Source organism: Micromys minutus, assembly GCF_963924665.1.
Source record: "Micromys minutus genome assembly, chromosome: 7".
In the NCBI taxonomy this organism is placed as follows: domain Eukaryota; kingdom Metazoa; phylum Chordata; class Mammalia; order Rodentia; family Muridae; genus Micromys; species Micromys minutus.
The window spans coordinates 69,257,466-69,280,124 of record NC_137976.1 but is presented as its reverse complement, the minus strand read 5'-3'; the positions used below and the strand labels follow the sequence as shown (position 1 = coordinate 69,280,124).

At 44.8% G+C, this 22,659-nt stretch overlaps 1 protein-coding gene across 1 annotated transcript; it reads left to right on the top strand.

Annotated features, from left to right (window-relative positions):
• Positions 1 to 6,753: 6,753 nt before the first annotated feature.
• FETUB (fetuin B) lies at positions 6,754 to 14,751 on the top strand (the record flags this gene model as incomplete). Its single annotated transcript, XM_080919536.1, has 7 exons — positions 6,754 to 6,987; positions 7,309 to 7,419; positions 8,985 to 9,072; positions 10,968 to 11,131; positions 12,052 to 12,150; positions 13,001 to 13,111; positions 14,392 to 14,751. The coding sequence occupies 7 exons, from the start codon at positions 6,754 to 6,756 to the stop codon at positions 14,749 to 14,751; spliced, it is 1,167 nt and encodes a 388-aa protein (XP_080775662.1).
• Positions 14,752 to 22,659: the final 7,908 nt, after the last annotated feature.

The following is a 22,659-nucleotide window of genomic DNA, read 5'->3' as shown; positions in this document are numbered from 1 at the left end:
AAATAATTAGTCAGACTTTTGAGTAACTTCTTTCATGGGTTCTCAATGGTTTCTCTCGTTTTCCCTCTCTCCTTCCCTCCCTCCCTCACTTCCTTCCTCCCTCCTATGCATGTCTTTTAAATCCATGTGAATATATTGCTGTTTCCCAGGAAATGTATTAAGGTAGATTGGTATTTTCTCTGACAAAGAGGCTAAAGCTGCCCCACTGTCTTCCTATGATAGAATCACGTGGGTCTGCTCAGCTTAGCTCAGCCACAGGGCCTGGCTCAGGAGTTGGGACGATCAATGCCTTCCCAAAGGGGGATTCCTTTCTATTTTAAGATTTTATTTTTGTTTGTATTGATGTTTTGCTTGCATATATGTCTGTGTACCATGTGTGCAGTACTTGTGGGGACAAAAAAAAAAAAGGTGGTGGGGGGGATCAGATGCCCCAAAACTAGGCAGGAAATGCAAAGGGCTCACCCACTCTGTCTAGGTCCAGCGTAAGAGTCTCCTGCTTTTCCTCTTCTCTGCCAACCTAACCTAGGTTGTCACCTCTACCTCATGTCTTTCCAATGACACTTACTGTCCCTCCTGTATGCTCTCATAGCATAGCTAAAGCATGCACACACACACACACACACACACACACACACACACACAGAGAGAGAGAGAGAGAGAGAGAGAGAGAGAGAGAGAGAGCCTTAGGTGTCTGAACACTTGGTCCTCACTTTGTGGCACTTCTTGGGGAGATTTAGGAGAGCCCTGACTAATAGTTGTCTCCCCTCCAAATTCCTACCCCCATTTCATGTTTGTAGATGTAAGTGTGCAGCTTCCTGCCTCCCTGTCATGAAGGACTCTTTTATTTTGTCCTCAGACAAACTAAACTCTTTTTTAAGTCACTTTTGGTTACAGAGCTTTAACATAGCAACACAGAAGAAACTGATACATGATATGTGTAAGCAAATATATGTGTGGATGCTCATAGTATATCTTTGTTCTGTAGAATGTCCTTCAAACCAACCGCCTCCCACAGAGAGCCACAAAAATGATGCCCTTGTTGGTATGTCAGAAAGTCTATTCGATCAGTTTCTCCCAGTATCAGTGCCTTAGCATTGATCATTTGATTGATGTGCTGTCCTCCAGGTTTCCCTGTTTCATAGTTACATCCCTCCCCCATCAAAATTTGGAAATAATCTGTGTGATTAAGCGGTTAAGAGCAAGTAACACAGAGAACCAGGGTTCTATCCTGAGCACAGTTCGAAAATGCTTGTAACTCCAGGAGCACTACACACACACACACACACACACACACACACACACACACACACACACACGGTGTGAGGAGGTAGGTAAGAGACTCTGTAGGCAATCTCTTCTGGGTCAAATTTTGCTTCCTGTGTTTAACACACATTGATGATTCTTTCCTGAATTAGTTACAACAATAGTGGCTGCAAAATTATGACTTTAAAATGCCATTGATTGTACACTAAGGAATTTATGGGCCACTGCTTTTTCAGTTTACTACCGTATATTCCTGTCATTATTTATTTGTGTGTTTGGGTTGTCCGAGAGTTGACGGTGGCCTCCCTTCATGCATGTGCACTTCCTTACTTTCTCCATTTCCCAGAAACCAACGATGAATGAGCCTGGGTCTCTAGTAAAGACTGGGATTGAACTGGCTTCGGTGACACGCACCTTTGATACCAGCCCTCGAGAGACTGAGACAGGCAGGTATCCATGAACTCAAGGTCACCCTGGTCTACATAGTGACCCTATCTCAAAAACAAAAAAGTAAAAAAAGATTAAAATTGAAGGACGAGGTTCAGCTCTGGGTGGGCTTGTTGGACTGTCGCCGCCATGATCATAGGCCTTTTCAGCCTTCTCTAGTAACAACCCCAAGCTCATTATTTTTGTTTCCATTTCATTTTTTATCCCCCTCACACTCAACTTTGTTTAAGTAATTTTTACAGTTCTGAACATGGCCAATGGTAGCCGTGTTCTAAAATTCAAAGCTATACAAAAAAGGAATATTCAGAAAATGCCAATGGTTTCGATGAATTGACGTCTGCTTCTTAGCTGGGCTTTGAATGGTCTCGGAATCTCTGCTAGGTGTAGCCCCCAGTAGGAGTTTTTGGGCCTTCCAGTCATACCTCCCCTAGGCACCACTTGACTGCAAACCTAATGGTCTCTCACTTCCGCAAGGCAAGCAAGCGAGCTGAGCTTCTGCGGCTGGTATCCCTGAGCCGGGGCCCTTCCGTGAGAAGCCGGAGGACAAATTGGCTTCTGATGATTTCAGCTATTGTCATCCGGATTAGAAAAGATACCTGCTTTGTGGTGACTCGGCTATCAAACAGGATGAGGAGACCTTTGATCCAGCCGCGCTCCTCGTCCTTGCCCGTGAGTGCCCTGGATTTATCCATGCCCGACCTGCTGCTGGCATGCCAGAGCCTTTCTGGGTTACTGTGTGTACAGTAGCGATTATTGTGAGATTCAGCAATAAAGCCACCTACTGAGTGAGAGCCATGGGGAGCAGCAGCTTCTGCTCCACTCAGTGGAGAAGGCCCAGTGCAGGGAAGCCACACCCTATGGGTGGGACCCACAGGGCGGGCGAGCATTGGGATAAGCCCAGGTGGAACCAGTGCTGAGTGGCTCCCTGGAAAGACTCGGAACCTAATTAGAGCTTATTCTTTCTAGGACCTTGCCTCTGATTCATATTTAGGGTGTGTGCCAGCTCTGAAACCCAGCTAAGCAGTGTATCATTCTTGGAGTTCTGAAAGGATGGCGCACTCTGTGTTTGCAAGATATAAAAGGGCAGTCAGAAGGAGAAGCCGCCAGCATCCTTTGCAGCTCCATTGGGAACACCTTGGAGAGGTTCCCTCCGGTTTGTTAATTAACAAATACGCTTCTTGTCTATACGCCGGTTGCTCGGTGGCTGTGGGAGTTGTCCTTCTGGCCCAAGTGACTCCGGATTCTCTGGAAACCCTGGTTCTGAGAGCTGCAAGCCCCACCTCCCGTGCTACTTCCTTTCTCTGATCAACCAGACTGTGAGTACGTGAAGTGTATGGGTATCTATCTGTCCTTACTGTTTAGGATCTTTTGGGGGAAGTACAGAGGTCAAATCTACGGCCAAACACAGTTCACTGATCCTCGCACCCAGCCCACGTGTGGGTGGAAAATACTTCCTGCATTCCCATTGGTAAGTTAAACCCACACCTGCGTGAACCCAGCGTCTGGTTCAACCGAGCCAGGTTTTAGGAGCATCAGCTGCTGGAGGTGGAATGGTACCTCCTGCAGAGAGAGGCAGGGTGTCTTCCTGTTGGAGTTTAAAGGACCCTTAGCAATCACATGGTCTGAAGCCCTACACAGATGAAGGAAACTGGACGTAAGACAGACAAGGGCCGAAGCAGGGTCATGATCAAAGTCCAGTTTACCATGTGGTGTAGCATCCTTTTACCCCGCTTGCATCTGCCATTCATTAAAGTTGCACCAGTGGCCTCTACCTAAGTGTACTGGGTACATTTCCTCAGGCATCAGACACTCCAGTCAAGATCCCCACGAAGGTGTGTTCACTGCTGGCTAAAACCAAATCTCTGTTGAACCTTAGTTTGAATACCTGATTTTTTTTTTCAATCGATAATGGGAAAGTTAAGCACATTTAAATTAAAAAAAATATTTTTGAGCGTTCATCAATTTATGAGTCCAGGATTATGGGAGGGTAAACTTGTACAATGTAGCTACAGAAACAAGGGAAGCTAAATGAATTTTATTGGTTAGAGCAGAAAGCTCCTGTCTAGAGGTTATCATTTTATTTATGTACTTATTTATTTGGGAGAGATTTAAATTCCAGAGCCTGCCTAATCTAATGGTCTCTCAATCTGTGTTGCTTTCCTTGAAGTAACCATTTCTGGCTTCAGTATCCATTTTCTTGCATTATTTCCATTTGAAAGCACAACTGAGGCCACTTCTGTAGAACTGTAATCTTCAGATGTGGGCAGGTAAATCAATCTCTACTAACAACTTGTTTACTTTCTAAAAATGGGCATGGCTTCTTATTAACGAGGTCTGTCCTGTGCTGCTGTCTCAGAACCCTTCTCACCTTTCCGGAGGCTGGGAAGTCCACTGGGGACAGCCTTTCTTGCTGTGTCACAGTAGCAAAAGATGGGGGGGGGGGTAGGAGGAACTGTGCATAACAAATGTACTCGCCTGACTTGGCCATGCTCCACTCCTGAGAACAGAGCCCTTGGGACTTAATCTCCTCTTTAAAGGAGCCACCCCGCCACGGGTTTCATAAGTGATTTGATTTCCAACACCTGAGCTTTGGGAACCAGTTCAAAGCACATCAGTCTTGCTAAGCCCTTGATTCCGGACAGCCTACCTCGATTCCTGGCAGTGTGTAGTTGCTCAATAAGAAAGAACACGTGAGTTATAGGTGGCTGCGTTACTCAACATCTAACAACGCCTTCTGCGCCAACGATTTCTGGTCCAGGGTCATGATTAGCGAACTTAACAGATTTGGCAGCGTGGCTTACGGCGGGTAAGTGGCTTCTCCACCTTTGTCGGTTGGTAGCTGAAAGAGTAGTGCACGCGGTGTTCTAATCCTCTGTGTGATGGCAAAAATATTTTTACATGATTAGTTTGTTATTTATTTATTTTGGTGTGGAGGTGGGGTGGGTGGGGATGCATGGGCCAGAGTGTAGATATGGGGGTCAGAGGACAAAGTTCAAAAGTCAGTTCTTCCTGCTCACCAGGAGGGTCTCAGGAGTTAAACTTGGGTCATCTGGCTTGGCAGCAAGCACCCTTAAAAGCCGATGAGATCAGCTTCCAAAAGGGAAGGTTCCTGTGCTGTCACTTGTATTGATTCACTCGGGATTTTTACCCTTCCTGATTCCCAGTGGTCTTCTCTGGCTGGACTTTCTTTGGCTTTCAGTAAGTGTCTGTACCACCGTTGTTAGTGACTGGATGCTGTTGCCTAGTTGTCTGTGAGTAGCTATCAAATGAGGGGATGGAAATCTGTATCTGCTCAACTATGGTACAATTAAATTAATCATAGTAAATTTAAGTTATTTAGTAAGCTTATCATACAATTAACTTTTTCTTAGTAAAGGCAATGTTAACTAAAAACGTAAGTCACTATATTTAAGTTTACCATGTAACCGATGTAAATTTAGGACCTTTAGCCATGTTAACAGCCTTTTTCTTGGCTCACTCATGTCAGCCATAGCTTACTGCATGTTGGATTTTCATCTAGATCAGAGGGACATTTCTTTCCAGCCAAAATATTTGGTCCTTCTCACCAGGTTCCCATGAAAAAGCCTCACAGGCTGGCATTCTTATTTATGAACACAGACATTCCCAAAATCTATCTGTGGATTAAAAAGAAGCACCACTCAGAAAAACTCTTGCATTCTCTAGTAGCTGTAGGGAACTGTGTTTGAAATAGTATTGACCCCAAAGCTTTGGTGTCTTTCAGATGCTCTGTGTACTGAGGGCCTACCAGCTGGGTACCTGCAGATGCCGCAGAACTTTCATCTATTGAACACAGAAAGCCTGGGCAGGGGTGGAGGTGGGGGTCAGAGTGAGGTGTTGCTTCCCTTAGTGAATGCTTTCTGAGACAACCTACTCTGTAGGCTCCCTTCCTGACTTAGACCTTTGCTTTCAGTGTGTGTGTGTGTGTGTGTGTGTGTGTGTGTGTCTATATGTGTCTCTGTGTGTGTTTGAAGCAGAAACTTCTATTTTAAATGGCTTGTGGATGTATCTCAGAAGTAGAATGTTTGTCTGGTATAAGTGAGGCCTTGGGTATGATTCTTGTACGAATGTATGTGTGCCATTTATGCTGGTAGATACCAGTAATCCCAGGAATTTAAGCGGCTGAAGCAGGGTTGCAAGTTGCAAGCTAGACTGAGAAACTTAGTGAGGCCTTGTCTCAAAATAAAACTTCCCTGTGATGTAGCCTGTGAAAGCGCTTTCCTGGCACATATGGTAAAGTCCTAGAGAAGTGGAGTTTTGGAAGGTACTTGGTTTTGTAGCCAGATATGGTGATGTGCACCTGCAGTCCCAATAGATGCAAGAGGATTGAGTTCAAGGCCATCTGCAGCTACTGAACAAGTTTAAGGCCCCATTAAAACAAAAATAAATCTTAAATATCCCTAATGGAGCCCAGGACCTTTCTGGACTCCAAATTGAAACTGAGAAAGAGGCGAGGACCACGATGGGTCTCGATGGTTATCGCCACCTTTCTCCTGACAGTGTCAGGTTTCCATCTCTTGATGAATTTACCTTTAGGTGCACACAAGGAAGAATGGAGTGTGTTAGGAGAACTTTTGGGGTCCCATTAGCTTTCTCCATCTTAATACAGTTTTGAGATGAAACACATTTTCAGTCCGATACGGGAACTAGAAAGGGGCATTTTTGAGTAGTGCTTGTATTCAGTTCCAGTTGGATTAGGACTCCCACCTGGACAGGACAGACGCCAGGTCTTCCGTGTGTTGAGCAAATATTTGCTATAATTGCTGGGAAAGTTAGGAAACTTCGATTTATTTACATGAATGGTATGACCCAGGGTCAAGGTTAGAACACTTAACAAATCCTATCTAAAATACTGATTCAGAAGATGCTGTGTTTAGATAAAGGCAGCCTCAGGACATAGTGTTTCAGGTCATATTCTGCTACTCTGATTGCAATTAAAGCTGTTCAGGTCCATCTTGAGGCCCCATGGTAGAGCTCTTCCTGGCAGCTCAACACTGACACATCCTGAATCTTGTTCCCCACAGAATGGGTCTGCTCCGACTTCTGGTGCTCTGCACCCTGGCTGCATGCTGCGTGGCCCGCTCTCCCCCAGCTCCACCCCCACCAAAAAGCCCCTTCTCACCTCTGGATCCCCTGGGCTGTAATGACTCTGAAGTGCTGGCGGTTGCAGGCTTTGCCCTGCAGAGCATCAACAGAGACCAAAAGGATGGCTATATGTTGAGCCTTAACAGAGTGCATGATGCTCAGGAGCACTATCAGGCAAGTGACTGACTTTGGGGCAACATTTGGCCAGGCTGTAGGGACTAGCCAGGGGTGGCAACTTGGGGCTACTTGTCAACAGGTACTTTCCAGTCTGGAAACACAATGCTCTGCCATTATCAGCAGGTGTGCTATGACACTCTTGCTGTCCATTGGAATGGTGACAAGAAAGAGCCTACTCTGTCCCACATACAGGTTTCAGGAGTATAGAAAAGCATGTATCACACACATGAGCTTAGGCTCTCCCAGGAAGATGCTATTGGTCTGGTTGTCCTGGAATTGTTTCACATGGGATGCTATATTTCTCCAACCCTATCGTAGGAGGACATGGGATCTCTGTTCTACCTCACACTGGATGTCTTAGAGACTGGCTGTCATGTGCTCAGCAGGAAGGCACTGAAGGATTGCAAACCGAGGGTGTTCTATGAGTCGGTAAGTGCCTGGTCCCTGGAGCATGCTCAGTGGCTACCATTTGTTCAATTTTAGCTTCAGCGTCTCCCAGGCAACAGGCCAGCGTACAGATTCTAATATTGGGGACACGGCCAAGTTTAGTTGGGGTAGGGAGGGCTCCTGTGACTGGGGACTTGCTGATTAGACTTGAAAAGTCCCCCCCCAAATTATTTTCTACCCTAAGATTCTTTGGCAGCTGAGCCAATGTTTATAGTTTATATTGAGAGGGGGGGGTAAGGAGGGAGGGAAGGAGGGAGAGAGATTCTGGTGTTTGAAGATAGCAGCAATAATGGAGGATAGCATGTGTTCTCTGCTTGGTTGTGTTTGAATGAATATCCATATGAAGTTTTCAGATAGGAAAGAGGATGGCTTCCAGTGTGGGTACTGTCAGGGGCTTCCAGGGCATAAAACTAAATGGCCTCAGAACTCATCTTTTCTCCTTTTAAAAATTATTTTATTTTTCTATATGTACAGGTGCCTTGCATGCATGTATGTGTGTGTGTACCACATACATGTAGTGCCCACAGAGACCAGAAGGTGTCTTGACCCACCCCACTCCCCACCCCCACCCCAGTCTCTGATCCCTAGAAGTGGAGTTTCAGAAGGTTATATGACACATGATGGGGGCACTGAGGGTTCTCTAGAAGAATAGCAAGGGTCTTAACCACTAAGCCATGTCTTCAGCTTTGAGCTCAACCTTTCAAAATGGCCATTGGCAAGACTTGAAACCAGTGTAGTCGGTTTCCACCTGACTCTTGGTGGTTCTGGGACCGCTTCTACTCACAGGCGCATGGAGGTGCATGATACCATGGGAGACAAGGTGACACCTCCATGGGAGACAAGGTGACATCTCCAGTGGTTTGAAGTAAACTTTTTGATCAAGATCGTTTTTTGTAATCATTTGACCAAACATGTTTTTTTTTTTTTGAGTTTGCTAATGACTCAAGCATCTTATCCTGCACCTGTTTTTTAAAAAACAAATAGTCCATGTGCCTCTTTGTCATAGGTGGCTTAGTGATGCAGGCCGCTCATGGAGACATGCGCGTGCTCACTCAGGGACACACAGGTTAGGAGTTAATTTCACATGTAATTTCAAACTTGAAGTTCCTGACCAGGGGACTTTGCTCTGGGCATGATTGAGGGGCCCCACTTCTCCCTGTGCTTGTCTCCGACATTGTCACCTCCTCCCATGGGTTCCTAGTGCCCATGTGCACTGGCATTGGGATGAAGCTAGGACACGGCATGCTGACGTGGCCATGGGACATGGCAATGGGAAGCTGTTCCTGGTCCATTTCTGCAGTTAGAGTGTGGTGGTCCACACCTAAGAGTGAGGAGGTCTGAGCAGGCAGCTGTGTCCCGGGAAAAGGTTAAAGAATCCGATGCTAAACAGGAGTTCTTCACACCCCAAACGCAGAACCGGAGTTTAAGTTTCTCATGACATTCAGATAAAATCCTACTTGGGGGAAGGGGTGGTGGTGTTTAACCTTGTGGTGGTTCTCTGGAGCACGTCATCCTATCAAGTGTCTTTGTGTTTGTTTTTTTCCTAGGTTTATGGTCAGTGCAAAGCAATGTTTCACATTAACAAGCCAAGAAGAGTTCTCTACCTAGCTGCTTATAACTGTACACTTCGCCCAGGTAAATGTCAAGAGGGGTTTTTACATCTTGACATCAAAAAGACAGAAAAGAGAATTGGCCTAGGGCCTTTGTCAAGTTGGCAGGCATTCTCTCCTCTCTTCCTCTGTAGTCATCACAGCACTGAACAATACTCCAGCACCACCTCCCTACTGACGCTTACTACCTCCTCCCAGGGGGAGAGCCTTCCTAAATCACTGCCAAGGACTGTGCCTGCTCCAGATCCTAAATGCTCATTCTTCTGTGAGTGACAAATAGCCTGTCCCAGGATCCTTTCTGTCTGTCCCACTGTCCTGACACCCCTCCAGCTTCCGGGCGGTCAGAACACACACACTGCACCTCCCCATCTCTGCACTTACTTGAGCCCCTCCCTCTGCCAAGTATGCCCTTAGTGGCCTCTGTCGCAGAACTCAGACCTCTTTTTTAACAAACATCCCTATGATGTTTCTGAGTTGCCCTTTGCTCAAGAGAGGAATGGTACTTTCCTGGTTTAAGTTAATTTTTACTATGGCTAAAACACTCATAAAATGCAGAACAGAACCTGCATAACCTTGATTTATAGTCTTATGTCTTCCATCATATGAGATAGATGTCCCTCTCCCACAGTTCAAGGCTTTCCAATTTACATCAGGTTTTGGAGGTCATTACCATTGCTGAAGAGCAGAGAAGAGTAAGGCTGGATGAATGGGCCACTGAATGTAGCATGTGCACTCCTCCCTCTAGAGCCTGCTTTTTACAAGAGAGGGTCTTGGAAAAGTGGGAGCCCAATGCACAGGAAAATGGGAAATGTATCTACCTAACAGCTTGCGCTTCCTCACTGTGAAGACAGGGGTAGCCTGAAATCAATCTGGGAACTTCTAAAACTAGTGGCAGTGATTCCGTAGGTGTTGGGGGCTGGTGATGAGGCACGGGTGGCAAGCTGTGTGCACAGCTCTCCTGCCATTTCCCCGCCCCCCAAACATTCATTAGGGAAGACAGTGGCTTTTGTCTAAAAACATCCCAGGCTTGGTCACACGTTTGCCCTCTGCAGCTCCTCCTGTCATGATGTCACCATTTGCTTTTTGGGCCTCTACTGGCTGTTCCGTAGGTGTTAGGTTCATTCTTGGTGCTGAGAACCAAGGCAGAGAAGTAACTCATGGCAACAATGAAAGGCAGCCTTCCAAAGGCCCTTGTCTACAGGAACAGTGATGAGAAAGGACCTGGAGCTAGGGAGGGAACTGATGTGTCCACTGTTTTGACACAGAAATGCAATGCTGTCATCTACCAAGTTCACACTTGAGAACTGTGTAATGGTGTTGTTAAGAAAATCTCATAACGTTTTAAGCGTATTTACAGTTTCATTCTAGACCACATTCTTGCTGTCTTTGACGCTGTGCTGTGCACAGACTACTGGTTGGGCATGCCCCATGTGGTTCTGAACAGCATTCCTGTAGTAAATAAGGCTATCAGAGGGTAAGACTACCACATTTGATTTCTTTTTTATTACAAACAGAATAGTGCTTAGAGACTAGACGTTAGCTCAGGTGGTAGAGTCAAGCATGTGTGAAGGCCTGCTCAGATCCTAGCACCAAAGAAGCCAAGTAGGAGGCCATTCTCTGCAAGCCTGGTCCCTGACAAGAAGATCAGGAGTTGAATGTCCTTTTGATTACATGAGACCTTGTCTCACGAAGGAAGGAAGGAAGGGATGAAGGAAGGGAGAAAAAGAAAGAAAGGAAATACTTCTGCTATCATATTTCTGATAACTAAATGCTTTCTAAGAAAAATGCTTTTCTCACTGAATCTTTGACATTACTGGCTATTAGTATTTTCGTCCAGTCTTTGCCTCTGTATAATTGTATGATTATGACTGTTATTAGGACTAAAAATTAATAATATTTGTAAACTGTTCTCATCAATAGTTTCTAAAAGAAAGACTCACTCAATGTGCCCTGACTGCCCGAGCCCCATTGACTTGTCAGACCCCAATGTTCTGGAAGCTGCCACGGAATCGCTTGAGATGTTTAACAGTAACAGCTCCTCAAAACAGTATGCACTCGTCAAAGTCACCAAGGCTACAGGCCAGGTAAAACAAAAATGCTCATGTCAGTTACACAGATGTAGCTGCAGGGTCTTAGATTGGGGGAGGGGAGGCTGCCTGGGCATTCTGTCTGCTTAGGACCTGAGGTCCTTTCCCTACATCCCCATTCTTAGGAGATCCACGTGCATTCAGTCATGTTACAGCATTTGCTATTCTTTGACATTTGTATAAGTATCGGGTGACTTGGTTTTCTTAAAGCAAAAAGAATATTCCTAGACTCATGTGAGCTTGGGGTGAAACAGGTGCGGTATTTTCCTGACTGATTATGGACCCTTTAGCAGGACAACTTTTGCTTCATTAAGGCTTGGGGTAGGAGGTGAGCTTTCTGAGTTGTGGAATAGGAGATTCATTTTATATTTCAATTGTGTGGATAGTGTTTGTATATAAATAAAACTAAAGCAAATCTCTATAAGAAAAAATTGTAAATAAAAATATATATAATCAAAACCCACCCCCCCAAAAAAAAAAACAAAAACAAAGACAAAAAAAAAAAAAAACCCAAAAAACTGCTTAGGGTACCCTTCACATCTTTAACAGGGAAAGGCACTGACCTTATAGGTTTTTTTTTCTTTTAATTTTATTTCATATGATTTGTATTTTGTCTGTATGAGGGTATTAGATCCCCTTGAACTGGAGTTATGGACAGTTGTGGGTGCCAGGATTTGAACTCAGGACCTCTGGAAGAACAGCCATTGCTCTTAACCACTGAGCCATCCCTCCAGCCCTGATTGCTATTTTCTAAATAGCAGAATTACTGACATGGTCTTGTGCCTGTGAGGACTTTGGGAACAATGGGGACTTGTGTGTTGACAGCGCTTCAGAATCCGTTCTATACAAGGACTGTTGTCAATCCTGAGTTTTCTCTGGGGTAAGATTGTAATGCCTTAACTCTTTTTTTGTGACAGTGGATGGCTGGTCCTTTTTACTTTGTGGAATATTTGATCAGAGAGCTACCATGTACCAAATCGCAGTCCAGCTGTTCTCTCCAGCCCTCTGACTCTGAGGTGAGCATTCCCGACTGACCATACAGTCTGGATGCATTCACAGATCATAGGCACTTGTTGAGCACAAGTCACACTGAGGGGGGGGGGTGTCACAGAGCACACTGGGGGTGTCACAAATCATGTGATACTCCTCCTTCCCTCAAGCATTAAGAAACTGGGCAGGCCTTGGTGCAGTGATAGGATTCTTTCGATTCTAAGTGTGGTTTTCATCATCAATGTAATATAACTGAGAAAATTAATCATGAGAGGACTTGGAATGCAGCCTGGTGTTCCGTTCTTTGGACCACTCTTCACAGTGGAAAGGCCAAGTAAAGAAAGGGATGGACACCTCAAAACTATCAGAAATATACTGGGAATGTGAGTCAGCATGGTTGTGTTGAAGCTGGGCAAAGGTACTTCTCTTTCATTTATTTATCTACCTATTTATAGTGTTTTATTGAGATGCAGTTTATGTACAATAAGGTTTTTCCTTTTAAAGTAGACAATTCCATTTTTGTTACATATTCACAGACCTGACCCACCATCACTACCTCATATTTTTTTAAAAATATTTTTATTAGCTCTCAAAAGAAACCCCATCTCCATTAAGTCATCTGGGACATACTAAGAGCTGCTGTAGATAATTGGTCAAGGGCAAGGGCCAGGCAGTAGATGCTGTGGACCTTCCTAAAAGACCACTGTTCCCATTGCTAGAAGCAAACTGGACTCAGTTGTTTTTAGCTCACTCACAGGAACCTGGTTGGGAGCCTACCTGTGCCAAGGTAGGAGCAGTGGCACAGCAGAAGGGGCAGGGCCTGCATCTCTGCTCGCTAGTGACTTAGCGCTCACGGGATGCCTTTTGTTCTTTTAGCCCGTTGGTCTTTGCCAAGGTTCTCTGTTTCGACCTCCTCCTGATCATTTTTCTCCGATGCAGCCCGTAAGAACGCAAACCAAAGTGACTTGTGAGTTTTTCCCACCTCAGGTACTTATCTTTTGAAAAACATATTATCATTGTGTGTTTGTGTGATGTAAGCATATTGATCACATGTGCCATGGCACACATGTGGAGTTTGTTCTTTCCTTCCACCTTTACATGGGGTCTGGGGAGTTGAACGTGGGTTGCTGGGCTTGCGGGAACGTGATGTTCCCTGTTGAGCCCTACTGTTCTAAACACCCCCATGTTTTCCCATGGAATCAGGTGATAGGTTTTCTAGGTGCCTATTTCCCAATCTCTTGGCTTTTCCCGAGATCCAGAATCACTTTACTTAGGCTACATAAACCCACACCTCTAGGAGAGAACTTATTCTATTGTTTTAGTTCCAATACAGCCCTGCAGAATAAGGAAGAACACTCAGGAACAACACAGTGAACTATGTTATATACACTTGCATAGCTTAAGCCTTCCAGGTGCTAACTCCAGGGTGTCCAAGAAACCTCTCTCACCTCAGGGGGAATCACTTCTGTGAACATGTTCAATCTGTCTCCACAAACACTAAGTACTTACTGCGGGATAACCTGATGCAGTTAGACAGGCTGCCGGGCTTCTTCCCTGCTCTGTCCCTATGAGCTCCGTGGCCACCCCTTTACCTGTCTGGGTCTTGGTGCTGTCATCACCTCCCTGTTCTGATATCTAAGATGGACCAGTGAGAGGACTTGGATGGAGGGCACTCTACTGGGGAATGGCATGAGACAAACAGTAAAAGAGGCCACCTGCTGCCACTCCTGGGAGCAAAGGCAACTCCCTGGGCAGTTCTTCAGCCCCTCTGCTGTGAAATGAAAGATCCCATGTCCAGCTTCTGCAGACCTTGCTTCAGTTGGCACTTACCTGTCTTGTTGTTGAGCTTTTTATCAGGAGGTTCGTTTCCGTAGCTCAGTGGTTCTCAAGCTGTAGGTCACAACACAATGGGTCGCCTCAGACTGTTGGAAAACACAGATATTCACGCTATGATTCATAAGAATAGCAAGATTATGAAAATAATTTCATGGTTAGGATCACTACAACATGAACTGTGTTAAGGGGTCGCAGCATTAGGAAGGTTGAGAAGCAGTGGCATAGCTGGTTTCTCTGAGCATTCGGATGCGTGTGGAAAGCCCATACCTGTCATCCCAGCACTCAGGAGACGAGGTGGCGATGATGAATTTGAGCCTGGGCTATCTTAAGACTGTCTTACAAATATGCAATCACAAAGCATCTTTGCCTGGTGTGGGTCATGGCAGGGCATTCCCTGTAGAATCCTGCATTTAAATACATTGTTATTTCAGGCTCAGGTCCCTGGAGGTGAGAACCCCGCTGTTGCCCAGGGCTCTGAGAAACTCCCTCAGAAAAACACAGCCTCTACCAGCTCCCCCTCTGTAACTGCACCAAGAGGATCGATCCAATACCTCCCTGACCTGGATGTTGAGAAGCCAGAAGATTCCAAGGGAAAGAGTCCTGAGGAAACCTTTCCTGTGCATCTGGATTTAACCACAAATCCTCAGGGGGACACAATTGATGTTTCCTTCCTCTACATGGGGCCTGAGGAAAAGAAGCTGGTGGTGCTGCCTTTCCCTGGGAAGGGACAGCGCTCCGATGAGTGCCCAGGGCCCGCAGAGGAGAAGAACCCTCTGATTCTCCCACCCTGAGACTCACTAACACGGTTCCCTAGGGGTACAGTCCCCTTCAGTAGATGGTAGGTGGTGGGAATTGGGAAGGACACAAACGATCAAATGTAGACTGGCTAATAAAGTGTGTCCTTTGATGCTTCTTGATCTCAATAATGTTGACTGGAAATGGAAATGAAACTGAATCCCCATTCTGGACCACACTGGTCGGGTTCTCTATCCTGGGCAGCATCCTGTACAAACTGCTCTTGCATTTCTCTTTCCTCTTTTTAAATCCTTTTGACATCTAATGCAGAAGTGACATAAGGCACATAGCCAGAATGGCCGTAACATCACCCAGAGACTTAGTCTAATGGTCTGTTGTTATTTCAGACTCAGGTCCCTGGAGGTGAGAACCCTGCTGTTATCCAGGGTCCCAAGAAATGAGGCTTACTGTTGTCACAAATGTTCTTCCTGTAGTTTGTGACTGTGATTTCAGTCTCTAGTCTCTGTCCTTTTTATGATAAAAGAGCAGTGTTCTTGGATGAGGTCCTGTAGATATCCTCCGGTTTCTTTTTGAAAACCATTTAGACATTTTTTATACAGTACACTTTTTTTTTATCATTTTCTTCCATTCCCAATCTCCTCCCAACTTTATGTTCTTTCTCTTAAAAAAAGGGGGGGGGGGGACCATAAACACACAAACCAAACCTCCTCCCAAAGGCACAAAGCAAACAAAAACAAACCAACCTTTGGAGGGTTTTTTGTTTGTTTGGAATTTTTTTCTTTTGGTTGGTTGGTTGGTTGGGTTTTTTTGTTTGTTTGTTTGTTTGTTTGTTTGTTTTTGTTAACTACTCCTGAGCACTCCTGTCCAGGAGTGTGGTTAATATACACAGTGTCACTCCACTGAAGAAAACTGATTTTCCATCTCCAAGCTATTATCAGTTGCAAATAGCTTTTTAGTTAGTGGTTTCCACTCCTCTTCTCCATGCCAGAATTCTATCTGGCTTGAGCTTATGCATGTCTTGAGTATGATGTCACAGTCTCTGAGGTCGTATATGCATGAGCCCTGGTGAATCTGGAACATGATGACTCCTTGGAGTCATTCACTACCTCTGGCTCTTACAATCTGAATTACTCTCTGCACATTGTCCAGTTTGTGGGTCTCTGCATTAATTGCCATCTACTTCAAGAGGAAGCTTCTCTGATGAAGGCTGAGCAATGCTCTGGTTTATGGGTATAGCAACATGCCATTTGGAGTTATTTTGTAGTTATGTTCATCTAGCATGATAATACTAGATTTCCCCTTGGGTCCCATGAACTATCTAGTCTTGGGTTGTTGGCCTTATTAGCATGTTGGGTATGGGTTCCATCTTGTGGAGCAGGGCTTGGCATCACCTTGCAAGTAAGCGGTTACTCTCACAACATCTGTACCACTATTGCAGTGATATGTCTATTGTGCTGGCAAGTTACTACTTTAGATCACAGCATTTGAAGTTATGATGGATTGATGATTACTGTGTGCAGTGCACCTTCCAATCTATGAATGCTAATAAATAAGGTGAAACTGCTGAGCACCAGCTCTATCCCTCTAAGTTTGATAACATAGTTATTGTTTGTCTCTTAGTTTCTTTCTCTATATCATAGTATACACAATTATATATAATTTATTTTTATTTTATGTCCATTGGTATTTTGCCTACATGTATGTCCTTGTGAGGGTGTCACAGCCCTAGAACTGGAGTTACAGACAGGTATGAGCTGCCATGTGGGTGTTGGGAATTAGATCTGGATCCTCTGGGAAGAGCAGACAGTGATTGTCTTAGCGTTTCATTGCTGTGAAAAGACACCATTGTGCACGCAGACTTGGTGCTGGAGGAGCTGATAGTTCTACATCTTAATCTGAATGCATTAGGAGACTGTCCTGTGTTCCACACTGGGCAGAACTTGGAATATATACATATACATATACATATACATATACATATACATATACATATACATATACATACACATACACATACACATACACATACACATATATATATATATATATATATATGTATGTATGTATAATGACTTCAAAGCCTACATCCACAATGACACACTTCCTCTAACAAGGCCACACCTCAAAATAGTGCCATGTCAATTGGTCAAGCATTCAAATACATGAGACTATGGAGGCCATACCTGTTCTTAACTGTTGAGCCATCTCTCCAGCCTCTGGATTTTTCTTCACACCTCTTTTAAAGTAATCACTTTGAACTCTTTGTCAAGCAGCCACTAGCTCTGCATTTTTAATGGTGAGTTTCTAGTGTTTTCTTTCCATGACTGTAGTTAAACAATGTGGCATTCATTGGTGCCTGGATATTTGAAGAAGCCTGGGGACTTGTCACAGTGACTGGTCAGAACATCTATAGTTTCTTGGTAGGCTACCTGTTTGGGCCCACAAATGGGCTTCCTGCTAGAGTTTTTTGGACAGTTGGGTTTTTGCTAGAGTGTGATGGTCAGTCTGGTTTCCTATGAAAGTATTTCCATGAATGAATAATGTTCAAATTGGTGTTAAGGAACATGGATGATCCCGAAGCAACTGCCTCACCCTCAAGTTTTACCTCATCACAGATGGAAACCTCATGAGTGCTATATCATGGGCTCTTCCTATCCTGTTTTCTGGTTTTGATGTCTCACTTATCATGTCAGACAATGTACCTGCTACACTTTACAGATGAAATCTGTGCACAAATAAACACGTTTCCTTAATCCCCTATTTGTCTCCCCTTAAAGGCCCAGCCTAGATTGTCCATCCCTCAGCTTCTTCTCATCTGCCTTTGAGGTCTGGGGTCTTGACAGTAGATCTATCCCCTTAGTGAGTCAGGAACACAAAATCTCTCTCTCTCTCTCTCTCTCTCTCTCTCTCTCTCTCTCTCTCTCTCTCTCTGTGTGTGTGTGTGTGTGTGTGTGTGTGTGTGTGTGTGTGTACATATGTTTCTGTCTGTCCTATGCCATCCATTGGAAACAGCAGGTACACCAATCTCTATTATTATATAAACCCTCAGAACAAACATCAAAGAGACTGGAAGGCCCATCATGACATTCAATTGTAGTCTTCCCTTTTCTATATTTAAAAAAAGTCATGTAGCCAATTTCCTCTCTGTTGGAAACACACATGCACACATGTATACACAGTCAGGATCTGACAAGAAGCAGAATGAAAGATAAACCCAACCAAAAAGGCATAGATGATAGTCTGTAATAAACACTTTAAGGAAGGGAAGAGAAGGATAAAAGATGTTGCAATTCCTCAACCACAACACACGACTTTTAGCATCCCAGCTATGAAGGCAGGAAGAGAGGTGGTAGGCTACCTAAGCCCAGTGTGAGCTGAACTATGAATCAGAGCCTGCCTTGAAAGAGCAACCTTGGTGATAGGAGAGAGAACCTGAGACTAATCAACTGAATAAATACACTGCCTTTTTCCTCCCTTCATCCAATTTCTCCACACTTTGGCTCTCAGTAAACTAAGCAGTATGAAGACTGGCATTCACTAATCCCTATAGGCTTACAATTTTCAACACATACTTTAATAAGGGTTTTCGAATGCCTTGACACCCCCCTCCCATCCCACCATTCAAAGGTAGAGGAGAGAAGATGGTAAACAGGACAAGAGATGTAGACTTGTTTAGAAGTAGCCCTTGCAGGCTTTCTTCAGTAGTTCTCTCAGTAGTTCTTTCTCTGTTGTCAGGACACCAGCAGACAAGTTCCGCAGTGTCAGGATACCAAACACGGATCAGCAGTGGTGGCACTATCCAGCAGAAACAGCCAGGCCTCTGCAGAATGGGCATGCGCCAGTGGGAGTGACCAGAACCAAAGGGTTCTCTTCTGTGCCTCTTTCAACTAAGCAAAGAAGCACTGCAAGGCTAGCTGTGTAAGCGCCCTATCCCTGTTCATTGAGTCCTATTTATACTCTTTCCAAACATCACGTGTCCTCATGAGGGTCTTGCCTTAGCAAAACACCACGTGAGTCTTCTTCAGCAAGACACCTGACACAGCCAGAAACTTCTACTTCAAATCCCTGGGAATCCTAGGAAGTAGGGCCAGATAAAAAAAATCAAACAGAGGTAGACCTGGGGGCAAATGGAGAAAAACCATCACCAGCTCCAGCAGAGGATTTTCCTAAGGGTAGTCTACAAGCCACACTGAAAGAAAGCTGGAAACCCCCTTAGGCTTTGTAACTCCCTCTAACTGTGATCTTCTTTTCTTGACCATGTTCTTAGAGTGGGTTGTTTCTGTACTCAACACTCCTTGTCCACCATTCTTCCCCCCCCACAACCTACTAATTGGATGCTTAGAACACCCTTAGTCTAAAGTCAAATCGGGGTCTTCGTTTACATCTACTTCTGCTCTCTGAGTAGTGCTCACACTGACTTGATTTTCAAACTTTCTCAAGCAGACATCATCTCATGTCTCTGTTGTTTTTAGGGGGAATCCCCTAATTATTTGATTGGCTAATAAAGACAACAAGAAGCCAGTTGTTGAGTGAAGATAAGGAGGCAGGTTTTCCAAGTCGGATAAAGGAAGAGGAGGACAAGAGAGAAAGAAGGGGCCTTTGGGGCAAATTGGTGAAGAGAGAGGATGTGCAGAATGTAAGCCGGAGAGATTTTTGAACCAGTGGTGGCCTCTGTCACCAGAAGAATTCCAACATCGAATAGCTGATGAATTTAGAATAATAGACTCTGTGACCAGAGGTTGTGTCGTCGGGTTGATTTTAAATATTAAGATTGGCGTTTTCTATTCTTGACAGTTGAGAGGGTGTAGTCATGTGGAGGCCATTGGCAGAACCTGCCATGGAGATGGGTGGATGGTGGAATTTGAACAGTAGCTCCAAGTGTTCTCAGGAGGGACATCTGCCGGGAAGCTTAGGAAAGCCGGCCAGAGGAATGTGCAGTGGTCATGGGCCAAGGGCATGAGGAGCATATGTGTTAGAATCACGTGGGTGATGGTGGCACACACACCTTTTATTCCAGCACTTAGGAGGCAAAGGCAGGGGAATCTCTGAGTTCCAGGATAGCCAGGGCTACTTGTAGAATACTTGTTTCAAAAAAAAACCGGCCAACCAAACTAACATGCAAACAGTTGACTTCTTACACAGAGAAACCCTGTCTACAAACAAACAAAACAAAACAAAAACAAAGCAAAACAAAAAGTTGATTTTATGGGAAATCCAAAGCAAATAAGTAGGAATGTTACACTGTCCTCTTAAAAGCAATTAAACAAACAGACTGAGTAGTAGAATAGCAGTCTTAGGTCTTAAGTGACTACAAAGTTTATTTACTCTGGATGTGAGGTCTAGCAGGAGTCCTAATGCCTTAGCATGGAAGAGATATTTTATCTTTTTTCTCTTTTAAATTTATTTATTCAGTTTACATCCCAATTGCTGGCCCCCTCTTCCTGGTCTCCCCTTACATAATCCCCCTCCCCCATTTCCCATTGCCCTTCTCCTATAAGAGGGTGGAGAACTGCCTCCCCTTCCCCTAGTATTCCTGGCACATCAAATCTCTGCAGGGGCTAGGTACGTCCTTTTTCACTGAAGGCAGACATAGCATCCTGGTTATAAGAACAAGACAGCCCCTGCTCCAGTTGTTCGGGAACCTGCATAAAGAAATGCTATCATCTGGTGCATATGTGCAGGGGGACCTAGGTCCAGCCCCTGTATGTTCTTTGGTTGGTGGTTCGGTCTCTGAGAACACAAGGGTCCAGGTTAGTTAACTCTGTTGGTCTTCCTATGGGGTTCATATCCTCTTCAGAGCCTTTAATCTTTCCCCCCAACTCTTACATAGACTCCCCAAGCTCTGTCCAATGTTTGGCTGTGGGTCTCTGCATCCACTTGAGTCAACTGCTGGGTGGAGCCTCTGAGAATACGATCATGCTAGACTCCTGTCTGCAAGCATAACAGAGTATCATTAATAGTGTCAAGGATCGGTGCTTGCCCATGGTCGATATATTTTCATAATACTGCATTGCCACATATGGACTCCATCAATGTGTCCCCCACCAATGAATTATAAGGAATAAATCACTTAGTTTCTTTTGTGTCTTTGTCTCCATACAGAAGCCCAGTCCTTCTCAGCCTTAACAACACTTTGAAATTATCTGGGAATTTGAAACCTGCCCTTGCTTGGATCCACCACTAATACTAAGTGAAGGGATCTGGGCACCTGCCATGATAGTTTTCCTTCTGCTGGATGTGAAATTCCAGACTATGTGCATGCTTGGTAGGCGTCTACACCCAGAAGAACCTCCAGTCCAACACCAGGATTGTTCTTAAAGTTCTTTGAATGCTTTTCACGTGAAGGCAAGGCTAGCCACCATTGCTGCAGGTCTTCACTGTGGAGAAAGTTCAGAAAGAGATGAGATGCTGACACTACATGCAGTGAGGAGAAAACCTAGGCAGGCTCTCTTGGGTTCCTTCTAAAAGTGTAGTCACTACAAGCATGGAAGATCCACACTGTGGAGGGCTTAGATAGAGTTGCTGTATTTAGCCCTGTTCCCCATGACAAGCCCTTCCCCAAAAGGGTCAGTTACACAACTTCTCAGCCCTTATCTGTCTCACCAGTGTCTTCTCTCATATAATTTGCTTTAAGGGCCACAAGTAACAAGGATGGCATGGGAGGGTCCCTAGTCAGAGCACAAACATGAGTGAGAGTAACTGGTATCAGTTACTCTGCAGTTCAGCTGTGCCCAAGAGCGCATGGACTGGCGTAGACATGGCTTCTTATTCATCGTGCAGTGCCACCAAGAGCTATCAATTCACATTTTATAAAGAAAAAAGTCTAAGAGTCAAAGGATGTGGTGGTTTGAATAAAAATGCTCCTCCCCACCTTCTGCTGGATATTTTTATGTCGACTTGACATGAGCTAACGTTGTCTGAGAGGAGGGAACCTCCGTTAAGAAAATGCCTCCGTAAGACTGGGTTACAGACAGGCCTATAGAGTGTTTTCTTAACTAATGATTGATGGGGGCAGGCCCAGCCTGCTGTTGGTGGAGCCATCCAGCACTGGTAGAGCCATCAGCCAAGCAGACTGAGAAAACCATAAGCAGCACTCATTCAGGGTCTTTGTATCAATGGCTGCCTCCAGTTCCTTGTGCTGAGTTCCTGTTCTGATGTCCTTCAGAGCTGAATGCTGATATAGAAATGTGAGCTAAATAAACCCTTTCCTCCCCAAGTTTCTTTTGGTCATGGTGTTTCATCACAGCAATAGGAACTTAATTAAGACACCCTCGTAGGCTCATATATATTAGAGTGTTTGGACATTGGAGAATGGCACCACTTGGGAAGGATTGGAAGATGTGGCCTTGTTGGAGTGAATGTGGCCTTACTAGAGGAAGTGTGTCACTTGGGATGGGCTTTGAAGTTGCAAAAGTTCAAGTCAGCCCCAATGGCTCCATGTGAAATTTTCAGCGACATCTCAATCATGTCCACCTATGCATGCATGCCACCATGCTCCCCGCAATGATGACAATGGACTAAACATCTGAAACTGAAAGCCATCTCCAATTGGATGCTTTCTTTTATAAGAGTTGCCATGGTCATGGTGTCTCTTCACAGCAATAGAACAGTGATGAAGGCAGAGGAGCTCTACAGTATCACACAGTAAGAAAACAACAGTGCCAGGGTTAGAAATGTCCAACTGATTTCACAGTCATAGCTGAAGGTCATGCCCTTCAAGAGGGAAGGTGCTGAATGTGTTACCTCCGTAAGATGGTTTGGCTGTGTTCCACTGAGAAATTTCAGTGCCATAATCTGAAGATGCAGCTGACAATAGAGATTTCCAAATGAGACAAGTAGAAGAAAACTTACTCCCAACTCCATCTCCATACCCACAGAGTAAGTGCTTAGGGTCAAACACACCCTGAGTCAGTTGTCCACCAGATATAGCGTATTGCACAAAT